The sequence below is a fragment of the Lepidochelys kempii genome, chromosome 2 (assembly GCF_965140265.1).
Source record: "Lepidochelys kempii isolate rLepKem1 chromosome 2, rLepKem1.hap2, whole genome shotgun sequence".
In the NCBI taxonomy this organism is placed as follows: Eukaryota; Metazoa; Chordata; order Testudines; family Cheloniidae; genus Lepidochelys; species Lepidochelys kempii.
In genome coordinates, this window is record NC_133257.1 from 157,782,870 (window position 1) to 157,807,688 (window position 24,819).

A 24,819-nucleotide genomic window follows, 5' to 3' on the forward strand; every position below is an offset into this window, starting at 1 on the left:
GACAAGGCAGAAGTATTCAATAATTATTTTTGTTCTGTATTTGGAAAAAAGCAGGATGATGTAAGCATATCTTTCTGTTCTCTCAGTAACTAGGGAGGATGTTAAACAACAACTAGTTAAAATTTTAAAAATCTATAAGACCAGATAAGTCGTGTCAAAGAGTATTAAAAGAATTGGCCAAGCAACTCTCTGAACCATTAGCACTGATTTTTAACAGATCTTGGAAGACTAAGGATGTACCCCAGGACTAGAAAAGAGCTGATGCCATGCCAATATTTTAAAAGGGTAAATGGGAAGACTCAGGAAACTACAGACAGATTAGCCTGACATAACTCCTGGACAAAATCATGGAAATGCGGATAGGGGATGTAATCAGTAAAGGATTAAAAGATGGTAGCATAATTAATACCAATCAACATGATTTTATGGAAAATAAATCCTCTTGGACAAACTTTACTTTGTTTTTGAATGAGATTACAAGTTTGTTGGTAACTGTAAGTGCATTGACATAAGCTACTTAGATTTCTGTAAGGCTTTTGACTTAGTCCCACATGACCTTCATAAAACCCAATGTAGCCCACATTAAATCAATTAAAAACTGTTTAACTGATAGACTGCAAAACATAATTGTAAATATGGAATTGCCATCCAAGGAAGGCCCTTCTGAATCCTGCAGGGATCTGTTCTCAGCCCAGTGCTGTTCAATATCTTTCTCACTGCTCTAGAAGAAAATATATCTCACTACTAGTTACATTTGCAGGTAACACAAAAAATGGTGGAGTGGTAAATAACAGTGGAGACAGATCAGTTATACAGACTGACCTGGATGGCTTGGTAAGGTAGGCTTATTGGAACATCATGTGTTCTAAAACAGCCAAATTGAAGGTTATACATCTAGGAACTAAAAACGTAGGTCACTTTTATAGGATGAGGGAGTGTGTCCTGGCAAGGACTTAGGTGGGGATGGTATATAAAAGATGAACATGAGCTTCCAGTGTGATCCTGTAGCTAAAAGGGTGAACACAATCCTTGGATCTATAAGCAGGGGAATATCATTAGAAGTAGGGAGATGGCATTACCTTTGTATGCAGCATTAGTGAGACCATGACTGGAATCCTGGGTCCAGTTCTGGTGTTCACACATAAAAAAGGATGTTTAAAAATTGGAAAGAGTAAACAAAGGCTACAAGAATTACCTGCAGTCTGGCAAAGATGCATTACAGTGAGAGGCTTAAGAAGCTTCATCACATTTTTTCAAATCAAGAAAGGATATATATTTTTAAAAGATATTCTAGACATTATGGACTTGCTGCAGAGATTATGTGTGAGGTTCTATGGCTAGTGTTATGCAAGAGGTCAGACACAATTATCCCTTCTGGTCCTAAAGTCTATGAATTAGAAGTTGTATATACTGTTTGAGTCATAGGAAGTGAAAGTTTTGGAGGAATTATATTTGTAAATTCTTAAATAAATTCTAAATTTTATGTAAATCCATGTATCCGGCTTGCATTGCCTATCGTCAAGCTCCTCTTTCACCATTCATTATAATCGGTCACAACAAGCACTAGGACTGACATGAAGAGCATGTAAAAGCATAAAAGGCAATGGTTAAGGCTACGTTTATGTCATGGGAGTCATGGAAATCACAGAATCCATGACCTCCAGAGACCTCTGTGGCATTCTCTGCTTCAGCCCCAGGGAGGGCAGGACTCTGGAGCTGGCAGCCAGCGGGGCCCTGGCAGGGTTCCTGCAACAGGGGGCCCCCTGCAAGGTTCCAGCAACGGGCGACAGCCTCATGTGGGGGAAGGGGAATGCCTTGGGCAAGCGGCTGGGGGCGTCACAGAGAGGACACGGCATCTGAGAACTTTTGTTTATTGTCCGTGACCTGTGCGTGACTTTTACTAAAAATAACCATGACAAAATCTTAGCCTTAGCAATGGTAAATGTCCAATTGAAACACACAACTTCAAGATTAAACTTCCACTCTGCATGTTTTGCCGGCAGCTGAGATCAGCACTGATGTACTGCAATTTCAAATCATGACAGAGCAAAGTAAGAATGAAGCGGAGAACTTAAAGTTGGAGCTACAAAGGTAAGTACAAGGAAAGGAACAATATTAATCTCATGGGTAAGGGTTTGGTGATTAATAAAGCTACTAAGGATATGTGAATATTTGGCAGTATGTTGAAGAGGACTTGCAGTTAACCAGCTACACGGGTCAACTAGAGGATGAAATATCCTTCTGATTCATGGCATTTTAGGCTAAGAGCACCAATTTGATTTCCAGGTTTACATGATATTTGAAGCAACATAATTGCATACAAATCAAGCAGGCACAAGGCCTTGTGTGAGCACAACAGCTGCCACAGTCCAAGACTGAGTGTAATATGTTCATTCCTCCCCATCATGAGGGATCAGCTCTGCCACACGTAGTCAAGGCCCTGTCTCCTTTGGGGAAGCTAGCATTGGCAGCGGTTTTAGGCTGGAGCAGTCCTTGTGTTCAGGGGATTGTCAGGGCTGTCATTGTTCCTGGCCTTACCTGAGCCACAAAGAGGTGAGAGGAAGGATCCTTGTACTCTATTCCCCCTTATCTTCCTCTGCGGGGTCCGGTGCAATCCAGCCCTGAAAGTTTCTGCCCAAAAAGGGATTCTTTTTGCCAGTTGTTATGACTGATTGATTGTGTGATTATTCCCAATAATTGTGTGATTATTCCCAATGCTTTACAAGGGATTTACAGAGACAAGGTGGGTGAGGTAATATCTTTTATTGGACCAACTTATGTTGGTGAGAAAGAAGCTTTGAGTTTACACAGAGCTCTGCTTCAGGGCTGGGAAATTGTTGGGTCAATAAAAGATATTACCTCACCCACCTTGTCTCTATAATATCCTGGGACCAACAGAACTACAACACAGCATTCAAGGAATTTACAGATATTTCTGGTCCCCAATTTGCCATTAAATTTTCTAAAGCATCTCACTATAAACACTATAAGAGAGGCTCAAATTAAATGTATACTCCAAATTAAAAAACATAGTAAGAAGACCAAAAAAGTGCCACAATGGCTAAACAACAAAGTGAATGGAGTGGGGATAGAGGTAAAAAGGCATCATCTAAAAATTGGAAGTCAAATCCTACTGAGGAAAATAGAAAGGAGCATAAACGTTGGCAAGTGTAAAAGTATAATTAGTCAGGTCAAAAAAGAATTTGAAGAGCAACTAGCAAAAGACTCAAAAACTAACAGCAAAAAAATGTGTAAGTACATGGAAAGCAAGAAGCCTGCCAAACAATCACGGATTAACAAAGTGCTAAAGGAGCACTCAAGGACGATAAGGCCGTTGCAGAGAAGTTAAATGAATTCTTTGCATTGGTCTTCACTGAAGAGGATGAAGAAGATTCCTACACCTGACCCATTCTTTTTAGGTGACAAATCTGAGGAACTGTCCCAGACTGAGGTGTCAGTAGAGGAGGTTTCAGAACAAATTGATAAATTAAACAGTAATAAGTTACCAGGATCAGATGGTATTAATCAAAGAGTTCTGAACAAACTCAGATATGAAATTGCAGAGCTCCTAACTGTGCTATGTAACTTATTGTTTAAATCAGCCTCTGTACAAATGATTGGAAGCACTGTTCCCTCTAAGCTGTGCGCGTGTGTGCACACGCACACAGATTCTAAACCCTGCGCACACGGGGAAACACCGTGCACACATTTGTCTCGCGTCCCGACCCCACATCTGTCAGGATGCCCTTTGACCACTCTAAAAGCGCTCAGGGCGGGGTGGCGGCTGAGGGGGGCATGCGAGGGCTCCAGGCCCCTGTTCCGCTGGAGGGGCACGAGGACTCTGTGCCCATGTCCCGCTTGGGGGGGGGGCGGTGTGTGAGGGCTCTGTGCCAGTGTCCCTTGGGGGGGGCGGGGGGCTGGCGGCATGCAAGGGCTCCGTGCCCGTGTCCCGCTGGGGTAGGGGGCGGTGACATGCGAGGACTCCGTGCCCCTGTCCCGCGGGGGTGGGGGGGCTGCAGAGGACGCAGCTGAGCCCAGATTGCCCCCTGATCTGGGGGGATGAGGGGGAGGGTGCAAGGTGCAAGTTTTGCCTAGGGCGCAAAATAGCCTTGTGCCCCCGACCCGACCAGATCCAACCCTAAGAGCCAGAGGGATCTGCTGGCTCTTATGGTCTCCGCGTGCTGCCGGCGCCTGCAAGCCCTGCTCCGCGGCTCCGGTAGCGCCCACTGGCGCTTTTCCTGGCCAATGGGAGCTACTGAGCTTGCACTTGTGGCGGGCACAGCACATGGAGAGCGGCGATCCCCTTCCCCCTGCCGCTGTGACCCTAGGAGCCAGAGACCTCACAGCAGGGCTGGTGAGTGCGGCCAGGGAAGCGGGTAGGGTGTGATGGTAAGTGTCTGGGAGGTGTGTGTGTATGGGGGGGGGTGCTGGGCTGTGAGGATGAGGAGGGCACTGGGCAGTGGGGGAGGTTTGTGTGTTTTGGAGTGCTAGGCAGTGGGGGCCTGTTGGGGGGTGCTGGGCAGTGGGGGAGATGTGTGTGTGTCAGGGCGCTGGGCAGTGGGGTCTGTGTGGGGCATTGTTTAGTTGTGGTGGAGGGGCTGTGGGGTAGGGCACTGGGAGGGAGGGAGGGAGGGAGGAGAAATCTGTGTGTATTGGGAAACTAGCGAGTGGGGGTGTTCTGTGTGGGATGTTGAGCAGCTGTGGTGGGGCTGTGGGCGGGGGGCTTTGGGCAGGGGTGGTGGTGTGCACAGCACTGTGCATTTGTGTCAAATGTGGGAGGGTTGTGGGCATAGTGGGTTCAGGGGGTGCAGGGCAGGGGAGCTGTGTGGCTCTCTTCTCTCCCCGCCCCCACTCACCCAATATGTCCTGATATTTCACTCTTGCGATCCGGTCACCCTATTTACAGGCGAGTTTTGACATTGTTCGCCCGCCATCTATCAACACAGCCAGATTCTACTAGCTGGCAAGGGGGTGAAAGGAAAGGAGGGCAATGAATCATACCCTCCCCGCCAGCATTTCGAACGTGGAAAGTTGATCACGTTGGGACGGTCGGGAGGGGGGACCCACACATCTCCTTGTGGTCTGTTCATTTGGCTGTGTACAAACTCAAGTACATGAGAATAAACCAAAATGCCTGGCTGTAGTTGCTAAGGAACCACAAAGATTTCCCAGAAATGAACAAAGGTAAGTGTTGTTTTCGTGACTGAAATCTTTCAAAGGCATTGGACTTTATACATTTACTCGTGATGTTTTACCATTTTCCGGCATTTTTTTGCCACAGATACATGGACGTGATCGGAGCTATGCACAAACTTCCAGTATCATGATCTGAATGATCTCCCGTTTGCCCTTTTGTCGAGTCATGCTGTTGAAATAGTAGCCATATAATAAAAGTATTAATTTTAAATAAACCAATCTGGTAAAAAAATCAATCCCAAAATGTCACTGTCTAGAGGTCTAAAGCATAAAAGAACAGCGACTTCATTTAAATCTGGATGAGACTATAGAGAGTCACACCAAAGTCACATAGTGTAATGCCTGTTAAACTTCATGAAATATTCACATATGATGAGGACAACGGAGTGGTTTGTGTATATTGTCGAGATGCCAGAGATCTGGGAGAATTTTCAGCTGGAAGAATGTGGAATGATGTATGGAAGTTGGATTTCTTAAAGCATCATCTGTCAAATAAGCCTCATATAGATGGTGTAACAAGGCTTAGAAACAAAAACCCTTCCTTACGGAGCGGATTGTTTAGCATGATTCTTGAAAGTCCAGTTGAAAAGCAGAGGAGGCAAATTAATCTTGAATGCAAGCGCTGAAACACAGAAGACATCAAGGTACTTATTGACAATGTGTTCTTGGCTATTAAAATGAACAGCTCAGTGCTTTCTGTTCAGGATATTAATGACCATATGGAAAAGTATGTGCGCACACCAGCAAGCTGGAGAAGTAAAAATTATGCTTTTGAATTTCTTGAAATTAGCAACTGCATTGTCCAAAATGACCTCATGCATGAAATAGCATTGGCAATGTTTCATACTCTAGCTGTTGATGAAAGCATGATATATCCATTAACAGATACTTGATGCTCTACTTTAAATATAGATCCATAAATTCTGCAGACTATAAAACTTTGTTTGGTGGACTATCACGATTGCAAGAATGTGATGCTGTTTCAATAGTGTTTATAAAAAACACCAACTTGATCTAACGAAAATGATAGATTGAAAATGGTGATGTACACATCTGATGGTGCCTCCGTGATGTTGGACAAACTCAATGGCGTGGTGGCTCAGCTGAAATGTGATATTCCACACTTAGTCAAGCAACATTGCATTGCACACTGGGAAGACTTGGGGATTTCCGATGCATGGAAAGAGGTCAAGCTGATAAGAGATATCGAAACCTTAATGAGAACTGCCTACACGGTGTTCTGTCGGTCATCCAGGAGAAAATGCAAATTCAGGAAATAGTGGATGCTTCTGAATGCTAGTCAGTGGCTTTCAGGCCACTCAATGAAGTGTGCTGGTTATCTTTGCACTTCGAGCAATTATTTGCAACTATAATCCTCTTCTGGAATATTTTGAGCAAGACAAAGATACTGATCCAGTTTCTAAATACTGCCACAAGAAGCTGAATACCATGGAATACCGAATAACATTAGAAGTTTTGAACGATGTTTTGTCAGAGCTGGCTTCACTATCCACACTGCTCCAGAAACACGGCCTTATACCTCTTGAAGCATTTCACCTTGCCAGAGGTAAACTGAACAAGGTCAGAAGACAGTACCTTGGAGATTCAGTCTTATGGAGTGACAAAGTTAAGGCTCTCTTAGATATGAGCTCTCAAGAAAATAATGAAATTGATACCAGTTCCATAATAACTTTCATAAACATCTTGTGTGCACATTTGGCAGACAGGTTTCCAGAGGATGAAGTTCAGGAGTGGTCCGCTTTTGATTGTGCAGCAATAGTTAAGTGTGACTTCAATTTTGGAATTCATCAGGTCAAATCCCTATGTTCAAAATATAAAGACTTTCTTGCTGAAGAGATTGTTGTAGTCAGTCAGTACAATGACTTCAAGTTTGCAGTAGCCAAAGAATCAAAAGCCAATTGGTTTTAAGTTTCCCAGATATGGTGACATTTGCTCACCAGAATGAACAGTTTCAGGATCTTGCAAAGTTGATGGATATTGGAGGAACATTCCTAGCATCAAGTGCAGACTGTGAGTGTGGCTTTAGCTTAATGAACACTCTAAAAAACAAACTACATAATCGTTTACAAGTAGATCATTTGGACATGCTGATGTGTATTAAGAGTTACCAGCTGGATGGAGGACTGATAGATCTGGACAGAGTTTATATTGAATGGGCAAATGAAAAAGTTCGCAGGGAAAAACAGTAAAGTTAGTTTAGCAGTCTTTGATATTTTGACCAATAAGGAAATTAAAATGCATTTGTAATTACATTTCTTATTCTTGGCTGATAATCATTTATTGATATTTTTTAGGAAAATTTTAAATTTAAAACACAAACTTTTGTTTTTCTTTTCTTTTTTTTCTTTTTTTTTTTAACTTATGACGTCTCTATCTGAAAACCCATATAAATTGACACAAATTGCAAATTAAAACTTTTTAAATGTATAAGCATTTTACTCGCTTGGGCGCATTTGCCTCATGGCGCAGAAATTTGAACTCTGCTTCAAAAATTTGCACAGAAGAAATTTTTTGCACACATGGCCTGTCAAAAATTAGAGGGAACATTGACTGGAAGATAGCTTAATGTGATGCCAATTTTTAAGAGAGACTCCTGAGGCTATCTTGGCAATTATAAACTGGTAAGCCTAACTTCAATACCAGGCAAATTGGTTTAAAACTATAGTAAAGAACAGAATTTGCAGACACATAGATGAATTCAATTTGTTAGGGAAGAGTCAATGCAGCTTTTGTAAAGGAAAATCATGCCTCATAATGTATTAGAATTGTTTGAGGGGGTCAACAAATAAGTGCACAAAGTCTGATCCAGTGGATATCATTTATTTGGACTTTCAGAAAGCCTTTGACAAGGTTCTTAAGCAAAGTAAGCAGTCATGGGATAAGATGGAAGGTCCTCTCATGGATTAGTAACTAGTTAAAAGATAGGGTAGGAATAAATGGTCAGTTTTCAGAATGAAAAAGAGGTAAATAGTGGTGTCCTGCAGGGATCTGCGCTGGTGAGGCCACACGCAGAGTATTGTGTCCAGTTTTAGGGGCCCCACTACAGAAAGGATATGGACAAATTGCAGAGAGTCCAGCTGAGGGCAATGAAAACGATTAGGGCTGGGGCACATGACTTATGAGGAGAGACTGAGGGAACTGGGCTTATTAAGTCTGCTGAAGAGAAGGGTGAGCGGGGGATTTGATAGCAGCCTTCAACTACCTAAAGGGGTGGGGGGGGTCAAAAGAGGATGGAGCAAGGCTGTTCTCAGTGGTGGCAGATGACAGAACAAGGAGCAATGGTCTCAAGTTGCAGTGGGGGAGGTCTTAGTTGGATATTAGGAAAAACTATTTTGTGTCAAACCAACCTGATAGCTTTCTTTGACAGGGTAACAAGCCTTGTGGATGGGGTGTACATGTGGTAGATGTGGTATATCTTGACTTTAGTAAGGCTTTTGATACTGTCTTCTCATAAACAAACTAGGGAAATATAACCTAGATGGAACTACTATAAGGTGGGTGCATAACTGGTTGTAAAATCATTCCAAGAGAGTAGTTATCAGTGGTTCACAGTCATGCTGGAAGGACATAACGAGTGAGGTCCCACAGGGATCGGTTCTGGGTTTGGTTCTGTTCAATATCTTCATCAAGATATTTAGATAATGGCATAGAGAGTACACTTATAAAGTTTGTGGACAATACCAAGCTGGGAGGGGTTGCAAGTGCTTTGGAGGATAGGATTAAAATTCAAAATGATCTGGACAAACTGGAGAAATGGTCTGAAGTAAATATGATGAAATTCAATAAGGACAAATTCAAAGTACTCCACTTAGGAAGGAACAATGAGTTGCCCATGTACAAAATGGGAAATGACTGCCTAGGAAGGAGTACTGCAGAAAGGGATCCAGGGGTCACAGTGGATCACAAGCTAAATATGAGTCAACAGTGTAATGCTGTTGCAAAAAAAGTGAACATCATTCTAGGATGTATTAGCAGGAGTATTGTAAGCAAGACACAAGAAGTAATTCCTCCACTCTACTCCACTCTGATTAGGCCTCAACTGGAATATTGTGTCCAGTTCTGGGTGCCACATTTCAGGAAAGATGTGGACAAATTGGAGAAAGTCCAGAGAAGAGCGACAAAAATGATTAAAGGTCTAGAAAACATGACCTGTGACAGAAGATTGAAAAAATTGGGTTTGTTTAGTCTGGAGAAGAGACGACTGAGAGGGGACATGATAACAGTTTTCAAGTACATAAAAGGTTGTTACAAGGAGGAGGGAGAAAAAACGTTCTTGTTAACCTGTGAGGATAGGACAAGAAGCAATGGATTTAAATTGCAGCAAGGGCAGTTTAAGTTGGACATTAGGAAAAACTTCCTAACAGTCAGAAAATAAAAGGAGTACTTGTGGCACCTTAGAGACTAACCAATTTATTTGAGCATGAGCTTTCGTGAGCTACAGCTCACTTCATCGGATGCATACGGGTGAGAAAACCTGGATTTGTGCTGGAAATGGCCCAACTTGATGATCACTTTACATAACTATTACCAGCAGGACAGTGGGGTGGGAGGAGGTATTGTTTCATGGTCTCTGTGTGTATATAATGTCTTCTGCAGTTTCCACGGTATGCATCCGATGAAGTGAGCTGTAGCTCACGAAAGCTCATGCTCAAATAAATTGGTTAGTCTCTAAGGTGCCACAAGTACTCTTTTTTTTTTGCGAATACAGACTAACACGGCTGTTACTCTGAAACCTAACAGTCAGAGTGGTTAAGCACTGGAATAAATTGCCTTGGGAGGTTGTGGAATCTCCATCCTTGGGGATTTTTAAGAGACGGTTGGACAAACACCTGTCAGGGATGGTCTAGATAATACTTAGTTCTGCCTTGAGTGCAGGGGACTGGACGAGATGACCTCTCGAGGTCCCTTCCAGTTCTATGATTCTATGAAGCACTGGAATGGGTTACCTAGGGAGGTGGCGGAATCTCCATCCTTAGAGGTTTTTAAGGTCCAGCTTGACAAAGCCCTGGCTGGGATGATTTAGTTGGCGTTGGTCCTGCTTTGAGCAGGGGGTTGACTACATGACCTCCTGAGGTCTCCTCAAACCCTAATCTTCTATGATTCTATGGTGTGGAGTGGGACCAGTACTGTTCAACATATTCATAAATGATCTCAAAAAAGGGGTAAACAGTGAGGTGGGAAAATTTGCAGACAATACAAAGTTACTCAAGATAGGTAAATCCAAGGGGATCTCACAAAATCCAAGGGGATCTGAGCAACAAAATGGCAGAGGAAATTCCATGTTAATAAATGCAAATTAATGCACTTTGGAAAACGTAATCCCAACTATACATACAAAATGATGGGGTCTAAATTAGCTGTTACCACTCAAGAAAGATCTTGGAGTGATTGTGGATAGTTCTCTGAAAACATCCGCTCAGTGTGCAGCAGCAGTCTAAAAAACTAACAGAATGTTAGGAACCATTAGGAAAGGGACAGATAATAAGACAGTAAATATATTTCCTCTATTTAAATCCATGTATGCCCACACTTTGAATACTATGTGCAGTTCTGGTTGCCACATCACAAAAAAAGATCTATTAGAATTGGAAAAGGTACAGAGAAGGGCAACAAAAGTGATTAAGGGTATGGAACAGCTCCCACACGAGGAAAGATTAAAAAGACTGACTCTTCAATTTGGAAAAGACACAACTAAGGGGGGATCTGATAGAGGTCTATAAAATCACAAAGGTCGTGGAGAAAGTGAATATGGAAGTGTTATTTACTCCTTCACACAACACAAGCACCAGGTGTCATCCAATGAAATTAATAGACAGCAGGTTCAAAACGAACAAAAGAAAGTACTCTGCGCGCAACACACAGTCAAACCTGTGGAACTCATTGCCAGGGGACATTGTGAAGGCCAAAACTATAACTGGGTTCAAAAAAGATTTAGATAAATTCATGGAGGACAGATCCACTAAGGGCTATTAGCCAAAATGGTCAGGGATGCAACCCCATGCTCTGGGAGTCCCTTGCCTCTGATTGCCAGAAGCTGAGAGTGGATCACAGGGGATAGATCCCTCAATAATTGCACTGTTCTGTTCATTCTGTCTGAAGTATGTGGCATTGGCCACTGTTGGAAGACAGGATACTGGGTTAGTTGTACCACTGGTCTGAAGGCTTTTCTTATGTTCTAACACTGTGTGCTTTTTTATCAAAGTACTCAGGGCCATGCCCAGCTGCCATTACTCAGGCAAAACTCCCAATGAATTCTGGGTAAAGACTGTAGGATCAGCCCCTCAAATTTTCAGGGAGGGTGGTATTGTTTATTCAGTTCTAGAGATGAGCCACAGATACAAATTTCAGAACTGAACTGCTCCAAAATTCAAGGAGTTTGGGCTCAACTGCTCTATCCATCTGATAAAGAAGGAGCCCTGCTGCATGTTGTGTAGCATACCAAACAGATTTAAAACTACATAACATGCACCAGGGGCTTTACTTTAAGAATAAACTAGCCCCCTAGTCTGCAAGGCTGTCTCTACAAGTTAGTTCAAGATGCCTGTTATAAAATGAACAACAAACTCCAGGCTCTCACTTTGAGGATCTATAGTGGTTCTTTTCCTTCTTCATTGCTTCTTTAAATATTGTAAAAGTAGTCCACATCAAAAGTGCAGATTTGCTCTGACTATGGCTCAGTCTGAACTGGAAAGTTTGGATCTAGATCTGAACTGCCCAACAGTTCAAAGAAAAGGAGGACTTGTGGCACCTTAGAGACTAACCCATTTATTTGAGCATAAGCTTAAGCTTAAGCATAAGCTTTTGTGAGCTACAGGTGTAGCTGACGAAAGCTTATGCTCAAATAAATGGGTTAGTCTCTAAGGTGCCACAAGTCCTCCTTTTCTTTTTGCGAAGACAGACTAACACGGCTGCTGCTCTGAAACCAACAGTTCAAGTGGGTTTGGATACGATGTTGCCATGAGATGCCATACTTGCTTAAGTATACAAATAACTGATCACCATAAACGTTATTAGTAAGCTGGAAAGGATAAAGGCACTAATTCAGGAAAGCATTTAATTATATGCGTAAGTGCTTTCCTGAATCAGAGCCACAATGAGGAGCTACATAGTAAGCCAGCTATACTAACCTTTTCTCTGCTCACTCCTTGCAAAACAATAGCACCAGAACCAGCTTCTGGTTTTAGAATTTCCTGGGCTACTGTAGTGGTGTCACTTTCATGTTGATTTCCAGCATTTGTTGAACCTTAAATAAAATAAAATAAAATAAGAGAAAACACACTAGAAGACATTTAACAGGGAAGAGAGCAAACATACAGTAAGGCAAAAGAAAGAAAATAATTGGTATTTGACAAAAATACACAAACAGAAGATGAAACTGCGAAAGAAGAAGAGAAACCCCCAAAACTCAAGGCAAAAATAAAATCTTTCTGTAATAGAGAAGGATGGAGTTAAATAAAAACATTTAGTTATTTCAAAAACTTTGAAAGATGGTCAGGGGAATTTTTTTTTAAAGTGCAAAAAGAGAGACGATAGCTACAAAAGAGAGGATATACTGTAGGAATGGGTGAGATAAGGAGAGTGCATTGGATGATCTTCTTGCTTAAACCCTTTGCCTTCCCACTGCCTAACTTTCAACTGTGCAGATTTAAAAATGAGGGATGTGCCCTGCAAGGTTTGTTTGAGGAGCCGTTGGCTTAAGAGTGAGGTAATTAGTTATGCAGTATCCTCATTGGCCTTACTCCTATTGCTGACCCCTGCTCTAGTAATGTGTTTGTGTGCTGCAATTTTCTCACTATTGGAGAACTGGGTTCCTCTGTGCTTCGTGCCCTGCTTAGCACTTTGTGCTTTGGCACTTACACATTAAATGTTCCATGCCTGCGCTACATAGGATCAAGTACTCTATACACATTGGGAAAATGGTGCCTCACATTTTAGATTTTGTACCCCTCCCAGTTTCTCACTTTTCATCACCATGACCATCCAATGAATGACAGTTAAGTGACCCTGTTGCTAAGACAGTAGGCTGGAGCTCAAGAGGTCTGGGTTCAATTCTTGGCTCTGTCACAGACTTCTTGTTTGACCTTAACCAGGTCACTTCGGGACAGATTTTTAAAGGTATTTAGGTCCCTAAAGATGCAGATAGGGACAAAGTTTGATTTTCAAAAGTGCCTAGACAATTAACTCCCACTGAAATCAATGTATGTTTAGGTGTCTAAGCACTTCTGAAAATCCCACTAGGCACTTCTCTGTACCTTTAGATGCCTAAAGACCTTTGAGAATCTGGTCCTTAATCTCTCTGTGCCTGTTTCTCCACTGTAAACTGGGGATAATACTCCCCTACCTCACAGGGTGTGACAAAGATACATTTGTCTGTGTGGTACTCAGACAGTACTGTGATGGATAACAGTGGTGTTAAGTATGCAGAATTCATTACCATAAGAGATCACAGAATTAAATACTGGAGCTAAATTTTTAAAAGGAGCTGGATTATTTATACATTCTAAAATGGGGTAATGACACTTCATGATCCCAGGCATCAGCTGATCTAAGCAGAAGTTAGAGAAGTAAAAATCCTTCCTTCATATAATACTGCACAGTTGACCAGGTACACAACTGTGAGACGGCAGAACTGGTGGGTATGCATGTCTGCTGGCTTGCATTACTGTTCACTGAGATTCATACAGACCAAGAATTTATTTTAATTCTTTGTTTGATCTGTTTTTCCTCTCAAATAAACTACAATTTATTTAAATGCAGCTATGATTGGGACTCATCTTTGTTGATGGGGGTACGCCTGCTCTTTGTACATCTAAGAACTATGGATCTTTTTTGCCCAAGGTGTGGTTAAATGATCTGTGGGCCCCACAGTTAGCAAAAAGGGGCTCAGGAGGGGTTGCAGTCTCTACCTATAACCACTGTTACAATTGACCAGCTTGAAAAATTCAAAGTGCAACTGTTTGGAAAATGCATTTTACCCTGCAGAAGGCTCAACACGTTCAGTACTGAAGAGACGCCCATCATAATAAACAGAGTATATTTCAAGTAGCACCTAAAATGTGCCACGTGCTTTCCATACAGAGAAAATATAGGCCCGGCCCTGAAGAGCATAGAAATAAAAAAGGGTAGCATATAGTGCCTTGTTCTTTGATTGTAGGGGGTTCAGTTGTTTCATCTAATATATGATGTCCTGAGAAATCCATTTCTTCTGATTGAGCTGACACCGTTGGAGGTGCTCCTACAGGTTCAGCTGTTCTTTCTTCAGCCTAAAAACAAAATAAATTCCCAAACAATTGCTTAGCAAGGAAGTAAAGCAGACATATTTGATCATTATTTCTGAGAAAAGTCTCACCATATAAAATGAATAAATAGGTTTGTTCTACTTCAGAGCAGAAACAAACCTGTTATATTTATGAATTGCAACTAGAGTCTTGGTTTTCTTCCAAATAGTACTTTTTTGTGCACTTGTTCCTAATAATGCCTAATTCTTTCGAATGCGTTTTCAGTTACTGCTAAAAGGCAGGTAACAATACAATTAACATTTACTAACAAGCAGTATTTGCACATGGGTACATTACAATCAAGCTTTTTTCTCTTTAAGTGCTGTTCTTTCTTAAATACCTCATTTCTGTTTGGCAGGAACCATCTCATTAATTTATAGCAATATGGTTTTAATATGAATTCCATATAAGATGTATGAAAGTTTCAACTAAGTTCTCCAGAAAGGCTAGGAAACAGATTTGAAATCCAGATCCTCTGGCCTCGGGAAGAGAAATTTGGCACAAGTCTGGAGAGGGCACAGGTGGCACGAAGCCACCATAGTGGCCTCTTGGTCCTGGAGCTGGCAAGTGCCAGCCCTATCCACAGAGCTGGCAGTCTGCTCTGCCTTCTGCTGGCTGCCCGTGGGGTCAGGTAGATGTAGGAGCACACCTGCCATAGCACATACACAGGGCTTGTCTATACAAACGGTTAATTTGTGGCAAGCTGGGATGTAAATCTACCTTGCCATGCACTAACTGTCTGTGTGGACCCTGCTGACATGACTAAAATTTCCTTAGTACACTTTAATCTACACACTTTATAATGAGAGTAGACCAAAGGGCATTATAGAACTTTAGTGCATGGCAGCAAGGTCCACGTGGACGGTTTGAGCATGGCATATTAGTGTGAGGTAGAGTTACACCTCAGCTTGCCATGCACTAACTGTTCACAGAGGCTTGAGACAGAGCTGGCTCTGTGCCACCAGAGGATTGCCCTACTCTGTCCTCCACTGGCCAATTAAGCAAGGTTTAAATGTGATTTGTGTTACCATAGCAACATGGAGCACATGCAGTGGGCCAAAAAATCTGGCAGCGATGCACACAATGGTAATAAGGAATTTTAACATATTTTGCTACACGTGTAAAAGAATGGAATTATGCCTAGAACATCTTTAGCCTGATATTATCCTTCTGTTTTTATGTATATACAAGAGGGAAAACCTTTCAAAGAAGTTTGCTGTGTTTCATAATAGAACACTAGAAATAAGGTTTAAGGCCCTTATCCAGGAAAGCATCCCTATTCAAGATAGCACTTAAGCATGTTCTTAGGTCTCACTGAAATCAATGGAAACTAAGCACATGATTCAAGTTCAATATGCACTATGATGCTGTCCTCATTTTAAAAAGAAGGACAGTGACAGCACAGAGGGGAGGACTGAATACTAAGCCCTGGGGGCAGGGACTGTTTTTGTTCTATGTTTGTACAGCACCTAGCACATAGGTACTCTAGTCCCCATTGGGCTATCACAATACAAATCACAATTATGATTGGTGGGTGCAGATTCTGCTATTTCCAGATTTGAGGAAACATAGGGTATGTCTACACTGCAATTAAAAACCCGGGGCTGGCCTGTGCCAGTTGACTCAGGCTTGTGGGGCTTGGGCTAAGGGGCTGTTCAGGTTTGGGTTGAAGCCTGAGTTCTGGGACCCTGTATGGCGCGAGGGTCCCAGAGCCTGAATGTCTACAGTGCAGTTAAACAGCCCCTTAGCCCAAGTCAGCTGGCACAGCCCAGTCACAGGTGTCTAATTGCAGTGTAGACATACCCATATTTGTTTTAGGAAGTCAATTCTGACTTGCAATTTCTTTCAAAGCTTAAAGAACAAAGGATAACTGAAGTCTTGTTCACTGTGGGCCAGATCCAACTCCCAATGAAGTCGACAGGTGTCTTTCCATTGATTACACTGGATTTCAAACACCTTCACTCTAACATATTACATAAATTTGTGTTCGCTCCTTATTTTCTCTTTTCCTTTACTTTTGTATACCTTTTTTGTGATATATTCCAACTATTCATTGGAGCCAACAGCTAAAAGTACCCTTAAATATAATCTGTTGACTGGAATTATAATAAACCTAGACTATTAAGCTTTGCCATGTTTTAACATGCAGTACAGGACTTTGTGTATATAAATCCTTTAATAATGCTGGATCTTGATGCCTATGCCTCCTGCAAAAGGAGCAGATATTTTTTCTTCTAAATACAGTCTCCAGTGACTTTCCTCTTCTGCTTCTGTATAACCAATGCTACACAGAAACAACAGATAGAAAAGGACAATCCCTGGCTTTGTTCAATTATTGGTATCAAATGTTGTGAAGACAAATTAAGCAGAGGAAAGATTTACATAAAACATTTCCTTTTACTAATGTTAAATAATAGATAACCTTTAATAAAAGGAAAAGAAAGTGATCTTGGTAATTCCACTCCAAAATCTCACTTCCTTCCCGAGAAAGATAATGGGAAAAATACTGAGGGGAAAAAATGGTTACACATGCAAAAGATAATAGAACAGTGAGCAGTAAGCAGCACACTGCATGTTAATAAAAATAAAATCATGCCACGTAAATTTTATTACTTGATAGAATTACAGGGATTAGTAGATAAACAGTAAACCAAATATACTCTGATTGGATTTTAGCAAAGCATTTAACAATCGCCCATGAAATCTCTCAAAATTAATCCACACAGGAGCACTGTCAAGTAAAAAGAAAACTGGATGAAGAACTGTATGCAAAAGGTTAATGATAAAGAGCAATATACTGAGCTGGGAGGAGGTGTATGGTGTGGGTCACATGGATCTGTGTGTTAGAATCATATATTCCCTCTGCATACATGCATTCTACCCAAGTACAGGGAAGAGGGATTGCTTTTTCGGGAGGCACATAGATGGAACAGAAGGCAGCCCCTCTGTATGTGTTCTGTGGGGATATGGAGGAAAGGGTGGGAGTGGTTGCAGCAGAGCATGAGCTGCATTCCCTGCAGACCCAGTGAATTTCCATGTATAAATCTGGACAGAAGTCCACAGAGGTTGGAGCTGGGTTAACTCCCTCTGTGGCTCCTACTAAGCAGGCAGCCAAAGAGGACAGGCAAAAGCAATAGCAACCTGGCTGCTGCAGCGGGAGAGAAACTACAGGATCTGTGTGGAAGGGCAGCCATGCTTGGACAGATCCTGTGCCCACGCCTTCTGTTGGGTCCCTTCAAAGTGGATCTCCAGGATCTCTGTGGTTGGGAGATCTCACTCACAGCAAAGCTCCACAGCCCTACAAAACTCTCTGTCTGGAGGGGTGATTCCCAGGAAACTCCATGAGCTCACAGTTTTCTGTCTCTGCAAACTCACGCACGAGTTTCTCTGTGGGAGGAGGTTTTCTGGCCTTTAGAATGTAGAGAAGGAAAAGGCCTGTTAGGTCATCTAGCTCACCTCTCTGCCAGTCCAGAATGGTTTGTTATTGCACATTTAGGACCCAAATCTACAAGGTAATGGGCACCTCAAGTGAGGTGTGCTGAGGACTCTCCTCTCCCAATTAAGTTCAGAAGGCATTGCTCAGCACCTCACAGAAGTGGGTCCAGATGTCAATGTGCCAAGTAATAGGGTTTCCAACACTTCCCTTGGAAGAATGCAACATAGAAATATTTCATGACTGTAACAGGGTGTACGGGCCTGGGGCCTTAGGTGCCCAGGGAGCATTCAGCCCTCTTCAGTTATCAGACACAGCAGGAATGGGACAAGTGGTCCCTATAAAGAGCTGAGAGAGCTCAGGTGGAGAAGAGAGCTACAGGAAACAAGTGGGATCCTGTAGCAGGCCCTGAAGTGGGGTAAGAGGTGGAGGGAAGAAAGAAGGTACCGGGGAAAGGCTTCTGAGCTCCTGTAGCCTGTGCTGATCAAGGGAATAGCTTTGTTTTGTGTGAATTGAGAGTTTGTGTTTCAATTAATAAACCATGCCCTCAGGCAATGGCCTGAAAGAGACTGAGATGTGGCAATAGGTTTTTCCTGGGCTGGTGAGGGAGCTTACAATGATATTCAACCTAAATATTCTGTTTCCTTACTTCATCCCATTATTCTCATTTATACTCCCTGTCAACACTAGCGTTAAGTGCTCCAAGCACCCTGACTTCTGCCCATTCGTTAGGCAGAAGTATAACTAATTCCCACGGAAAGTGGTGGATGGTGTATTTGAAATGAGAGTAGACAGGACTCTAGAGAATGTGCTGTCGGGAGAAATCCTGCATTGTCAGGGAGATGGACTAGATGCCCAGCAGGTCTTTTCCAGCTCTAAACTCTAGGATTTATTTAATCCTTGTTCAGAACTATAATACATTTTCCCCACGAGACAAAGGCATTTCTGGAATTTATTTTTTGCCACCTTCAATATTACTTCCTAAGGACTAGACTGAAGCTTTACATCCCTGCCCCAGGAAGGAACTGTGACTCAGGGAAGCTGCACCTGGGGAAGAGTAATTTTACTAAGGCATTTTAAAGGATGCAACAGACTCTTCCTTTGCACCAGCCAATTCTCTACCCATTGGCACTCTGTCCCACTTCTTGCCCACCTGCATGTGAGCTGGAGGGAGAGAAGAAAGCAATGGCGCAGCACAGCCTGCTCTCCCCCAGTGCACAGAGTGGCAATTCAGGTAAGTGTGTGCACGTACATGGCACTTATGTCCCCTTGTCACAATCTTGCCCTAAGTCTCTAATTACAATAGCTATGTTGCTATTGTTGTTTTCCTTAAAGAAAACGCCTTTTAGTAGATTATGCATTGTATTCCTGATTAAATAGGACAATCCACTACAGGCTGTCAAGTATTACACACACACGGCCCAATGTATATTTTAGGAGCCCTGAATTGATCATCATCATTTACGTTTCTGTTTATGAGCGTTTTGATTACAAGAAATGAATTGTAAAGTTGGCAAAACACATTTGGAGCATTTGTTTCTACATTTTAAATTCTTATGGCTTTGAATTTAAGAAAAGAGAGTGAATAGTATCAGAACAGGGAAGAGCCAACAAGTTAGGCCCAGCATTAAAGCGTAAATGGAAAGTATCTAGAAAACTAACTGATTATCTAAAATTATATAGTACAAAAATAGAAATGAATCCAATCAAAAAATAATGATCCCTAATATTCCTTCCATTTCCTTCAGTCCCATTCTCACATTTGGCAGCATTTAATTATTAGTTTTAGGGACTCCTCTCCCTTCCCCCCATGATTCCCACAGATAAATTCTGCCAATGCTGGTCACTGATTGAGTAAATTATACCAGGGTATCCATAATTAACTCCTTTCAGAGTGGCAGCTCTTCTAGAAATGAGCCATCTCTCTTTCCTGATGATTCCCTGTGCTGAAAAACTATGTGCAAGCTGATGAATGGAAATGTACTGAAATATCCCAAACAGTTCAATCTGTTGTTACTGCATAGTACAGTAGAATTTAGCAGACTACTAGATTATGCATCCTTGGCACAAATCAGATTCTTCAATCAGCAGCTATATTGTCAGTTATGACCCTGGACTTTTTTCATTCCAGACTAGCCTGGGAATGTACTTTGAACTTCTGATCTTGGAGAGTTTGCTTGGCAATTTGTAATAGCATTACATGAATACAAACTTTTTCAGAAGCATCTATCAGTGACTGTATTGATTATTATATTGTTATTAGTCTGTTTATGTCCCTTCTTTAATATTTCTAAAAAAAAGGCACATTACAAATAAATCCATGGACATTCACACTGGAAAGCATACATATCCAATGAGTCACATTTAGACACTTCACATTTGGCAAAAACCCATAGCTTTTTTTAAAGGCAACATAAAGCTTACAAGTTAGTGATACACTGGTGCTTCCTTTTTGAAGTTTAATGACATTATTGTAACACATTTTAAAAAACACTAAGTTATGTATGTTGCCTAAGAAAGAACTTTCACGTGAATTCTTACAGTTTAAGGGAAATGAACATTTATAAGCCCTCCAGGATTATGATTGTTTGGCTCAGAAACCTATGCAATGTAAAACATGGGGTGATTATCTCATACAAAGAGCCTTACTGTAGCTGTAACTAGGACTTCACACAGACTCTCTTTGTTTCAAGGCACACTAAAAAAGACAAACCATTACTGAAAAAGTGAATGTAAAATGAATACAGAATGTATAGATGTTGCTTGCTTTTAAGGTTTTAAACAAAATCCTTCTGAAGATTCATTCTCCATGTTTGCTATATTAGCATAATATTTCCATCTGAAGAGAAAGCAGCAGCTTTGCAATTCTAAAAAAATATTTTCTCTTAGCCTCAGTTACCTTTCCAGTGTACAAACCACTTTTAGAACAACAGAAATAAATAACAGAATATCAGTGCATGTGAGTGTTTTATGGAGACGGATTTGTGGAAAAATTGAAAGAGTGACAAGTAAATTAGAAAAGGAGTACTTGTGGCACCTTAGAGACTAACCAATTTATTTGAGCATAAGCTTTCGTGAGCTACTTAAGTGAGCTACTTAAGTGAGCTGTAGCTCACGAAAGCTTATGCTCAAATAAATTGGTTAGTCTCTAAGGTGCCACAAGTACTCCTTTTCTTTTTGCGAATACAGACTAACACGGCTGTTACTCTGAAACAAGTAAATCAGAGATATATTGAAAAGGTTTGCAATGGTTTAGTTATGCCCATGTGTGTTGCTGTCCCGAAGAGGCCCACAGGAAAGTGAAATAGTTTGCTTCCTCTCCCCCAATTAATACCAACCACAGCTTCATCATTCCTATAATACAGCCCAGTAGTGCTGGAATTGTCACTTCCCTTAGCACTGATTCTTAATTACCAGCTTCTAGTTTATTGCAGGCCAGGCTACAGAGCATTCAAAAACATCACACACTACATTAGAAGATATGTCTTTCCTGTACTACTCTGACAATGTTAAACCTTGACATGATCTTTCCACAGAGCTTTCCTGTCTAGTGCAGTGGAGGTCTCAGAAGCGTGGTACAAGGGAATAGGTCACAGTTTAGCTGCTTGATAAATTTGTGAACATGGGCATATACTTGACCCATGGGTAGTAACTGTTTGACTTCTAGTTCCCCTCTTATGATATAAGTTAGAATTACATTGCGAGCACATCTCAAACTGCAACTTTCTACTCAAGGGGAGAATGCAAACTCTTTACCTGTTCCTTAAAAGTATATACAAACTACCTTCCTTTTACTTAGTAAGGACAGTACATCATCTTTGCCTTTTTAACAGGTTATTTTTAGACATGTCACCTGACACATATTGCTACGGGTTACTCAGAAAAAAACAACAACAATCTACTGGCAAGAGATGTTTCCATGCCATAGCACTGCAGCATGGAAGTCACTATTCTACCAAAACTCCCCCTGAAGCACAAGTGGTAGCCAAAACCTTCCACTTGGTTTAATGCCAGGCCAAATTACTCCTTTAAAGAAGTAGCACGCATATGATCTGCAAAATGGTGTGTTCTGTGGAAACTTGGAAGTGATAACGGAAAAGTCAAGGTAATACATAGGACAGTCTACAAAAACAGTATAGCTTAGTACTGGAAAAATGTTCTATTTTTCTTATACAATAAATAACTTTTCTCAACATTCTGGTTCATTCTATACCGAAGCCAGATCCCTGGGTCTCGGGCACTCCTTGTCCTCTTGTGTTGCAGACAAAGAAGGATACCTTTATTCTGTGTTTTCAGGAAGAAATTAAACTGAATCAAAGAAAGAATCACCTTTGCAACTCATGCTTTGTGATACTCTGCATCTCATCAAGCTCCTGATATGGCCAGAGTAACATGGGGGAATGGGGGCCCTCAGGACATTTGACCACTCTTCTTATATTAATTCTTTTTAATGAATTATAGGGTGCCTTAATACGGGCAGGAAATACATTCCTTCTTTCATCAGGTCTCCCAAAGAGTAGAGGGTTGAATAAGGAGTGCTAGGGGTGGAAGGCTATACAGTGTACTGTGAATGAGGTAGGGATACACAGTGAATGATATAAATCCTGCAGATCTATGCCGAATTTTGGCCATGGTCTATATTCAACTACTACAGTGCAATTCTGGACTAACTCCAGATTTATGCTGGTGTAAATGAGAAAAGATCTGAGCCGTATGTTGACAAGATAGGCAGCATGTAGTAAGTGAACAAAGCAGGAGTCCACTCACTGAACAGTCAAGATAGATTTTAAAAGTACTGAAACAAAACACATTAGATCAGCTACTTATCACCTGGCATCAAAGTGGGTTATACAATGTTGTGGAGACACTTAAAAAAAGGGCATGAGGGGAAAATGAGGATAGGATCCTGCAATACTGTCTTGTAAACCTATATGATAAGAAAACTTCAGAGAAAAAAGTCACTAAGTCACACTCCTTCCACATGGGCTGCTCCAGGAGCAGCATAACAATGTGCTAACCTTTGCTTGGGGCAAATTTGTTAATTCACTATCAAGCCCGAAGGAAGCTGGATTTCCAAGGCCAAATTCTGCCTTTGGTAGGGTACGTCACTCTGATTGGCTTCAGAGGGTGCTGCAAATGAGTATCCAATGGCAGAATTTGCACCTCACTACTTAAAGTACTGGTAACGCAGAAAGGTAAAGTTGAATAATTGCTGACACTTACTAGGGTTTGAGAAGATGCAATGACTTCTTGTGTCTCAGGAACTCCTTCCTGCTCTTGAATGCTACCAGTGCCACTAGAATCTCCTGATGCCTACACAAAAGCAAATTAGGTTGAGTTTAGAAAATTCCAGAGTCAGAATGTTATGTTCTAGCATGAAATAGCTCTTCAGATTCTTTTGTACTTCACTTTTCACTTGTAGTTATGTGGGGAAAATTAGTTATAGGTATTTCTCAGCAACTTAGCTCCAGTATTATTATGAAGTAACTTATTTCAGTATTTAAAGTGGAGTATGGAGATGAGTATATTAGCAAAATGAATATCCCCACTCAAAGACTCAAAGGTGATGGAGACTAAAGATTGGGAAATTCCTTGAAGATTCTGGCTTCCAAGGGGCACAGCACAGAACAAAGCACACCAACAAAACACTTTCAAGCATGTCAGTGTGTTCCAAAGAAGAGAGACTACCATTTGTTTTTTTAAGGATCCAAGGGTGCGGGTCTAGAATATTGGGCTGTAGGGGACCCTGGATCTCTGGCACTCCCTTTTTGCCACCAAGGGAGCTGGATGAAGCAGCATCTCTCTAAACTTGAAAGGCCAGGCCCCATAGGAAGTCCAGTTGGAGCTCCCAAGGCCTACAGCTACCTGACTGGCTCACACCCGCTACTTAAGCTAGGAAGTGAGCTGGGAGGACAGTCCAAGCAACTGTGCAAACTTTCTGCTGCTTCTGCCATGTTTCACTCTACTCTTGCCTGCCTCCTGCAATCTGTATCTAACCCTGTTCCTGAGTCCTGCTTTGCTGCAGACCTGTTCCTCATTCCTAGCTCCCACTTTTCTCCTATTCCATGCCTGATCCCTGCCTCTCTCTGATTTCTGCCCTTTCACTTTGCTCATGACCATTGGCTACCAACCCTAGCTGACCTCCAGCTCTGACTTCTGACTCCAACTCTGGTTTAACCCTTGGGTCTGTCATTTGGTATCTGGCCTTGGCTTCAATTCTCAGCTTCGATTTCTGGTCCTGACTCTGGCTGGACCCCCTAGTTCCCGTATTTGGCAGTTGATTCCAGCTCTGACTTCTGCTTCTGCTCCCTGACCTGGACACCTGCTCTGCCCACTAGACCTGACATCTGCTCTCTGACCACTAAGAAAGACTGCCTAGATCCCAGCTCCTGACAGTTTTGTTAAAAATGTGCTATTGTAATTCAAATCCTTGGCACAGAACCACTGAAAACAGATGGAGAGGTGTGCGTGTGAGTACTCACATATGGGTCATCATCTTCACATTGGTCTTCAGTAGCCCTTGGGTCAGGTTTGATCATTAGTTGTTGAATCGACCCCTACAATAAATAACAAAAGCAGTTCAAGAAAGTGTTCTCTTCAAATGACCTTTATGAAAGCATGGTGGGGAAAAGAACAGACTGGACTCTGTTTATTTTGGAAAATTATCTAAAGCATGAAGTTTGGCTAGGAACACACATGGCCTTAAATATTAACAACCACCACCACAGAAGCTGGGAAGTTGTTGGAGATCCTCATCAGCTGTAAGGAGCTTGATCGCCCAAAACGTAACCCGAAGGGTCATTAATTAAGCCTAATAGCAACCTCTAAAAAAAAAAAAAATGCCCTCTGCTGAGATTATTATTGCTAATAGATGGTGAAAATTTAAAAAAA

The 24,819-nt window shown here is 41.7% G+C and overlaps 1 protein-coding gene across 9 annotated transcripts in view; it reads right to left on the bottom strand.

Annotated features, from left to right (window-relative positions):
* The window catches only part of COL15A1 (collagen type XV alpha 1 chain), a 282,092-nt gene that overhangs the window by 147,969 nt on the left and 109,304 nt on the right, over window positions 1–24,819 (bottom strand). For all 9 annotated transcript variants that reach the window (XM_073332560.1, XM_073332562.1, XM_073332555.1 and 6 more), the window contains 4 exons: window positions 24,411–24,485; window positions 23,152–23,241; window positions 14,354–14,480; window positions 12,345–12,460 (listed from right to left, as the gene is read on the bottom strand). In XM_073332560.1, coding sequence (XP_073188661.1) covers window positions 12,345–12,460; window positions 14,354–14,480; window positions 23,152–23,241; window positions 24,411–24,485 — 408 coding nt within the window. The remainder of the gene's footprint in view (window positions 1–12,344; window positions 12,461–14,353; window positions 14,481–23,151; window positions 23,242–24,410; window positions 24,486–24,819) is intronic.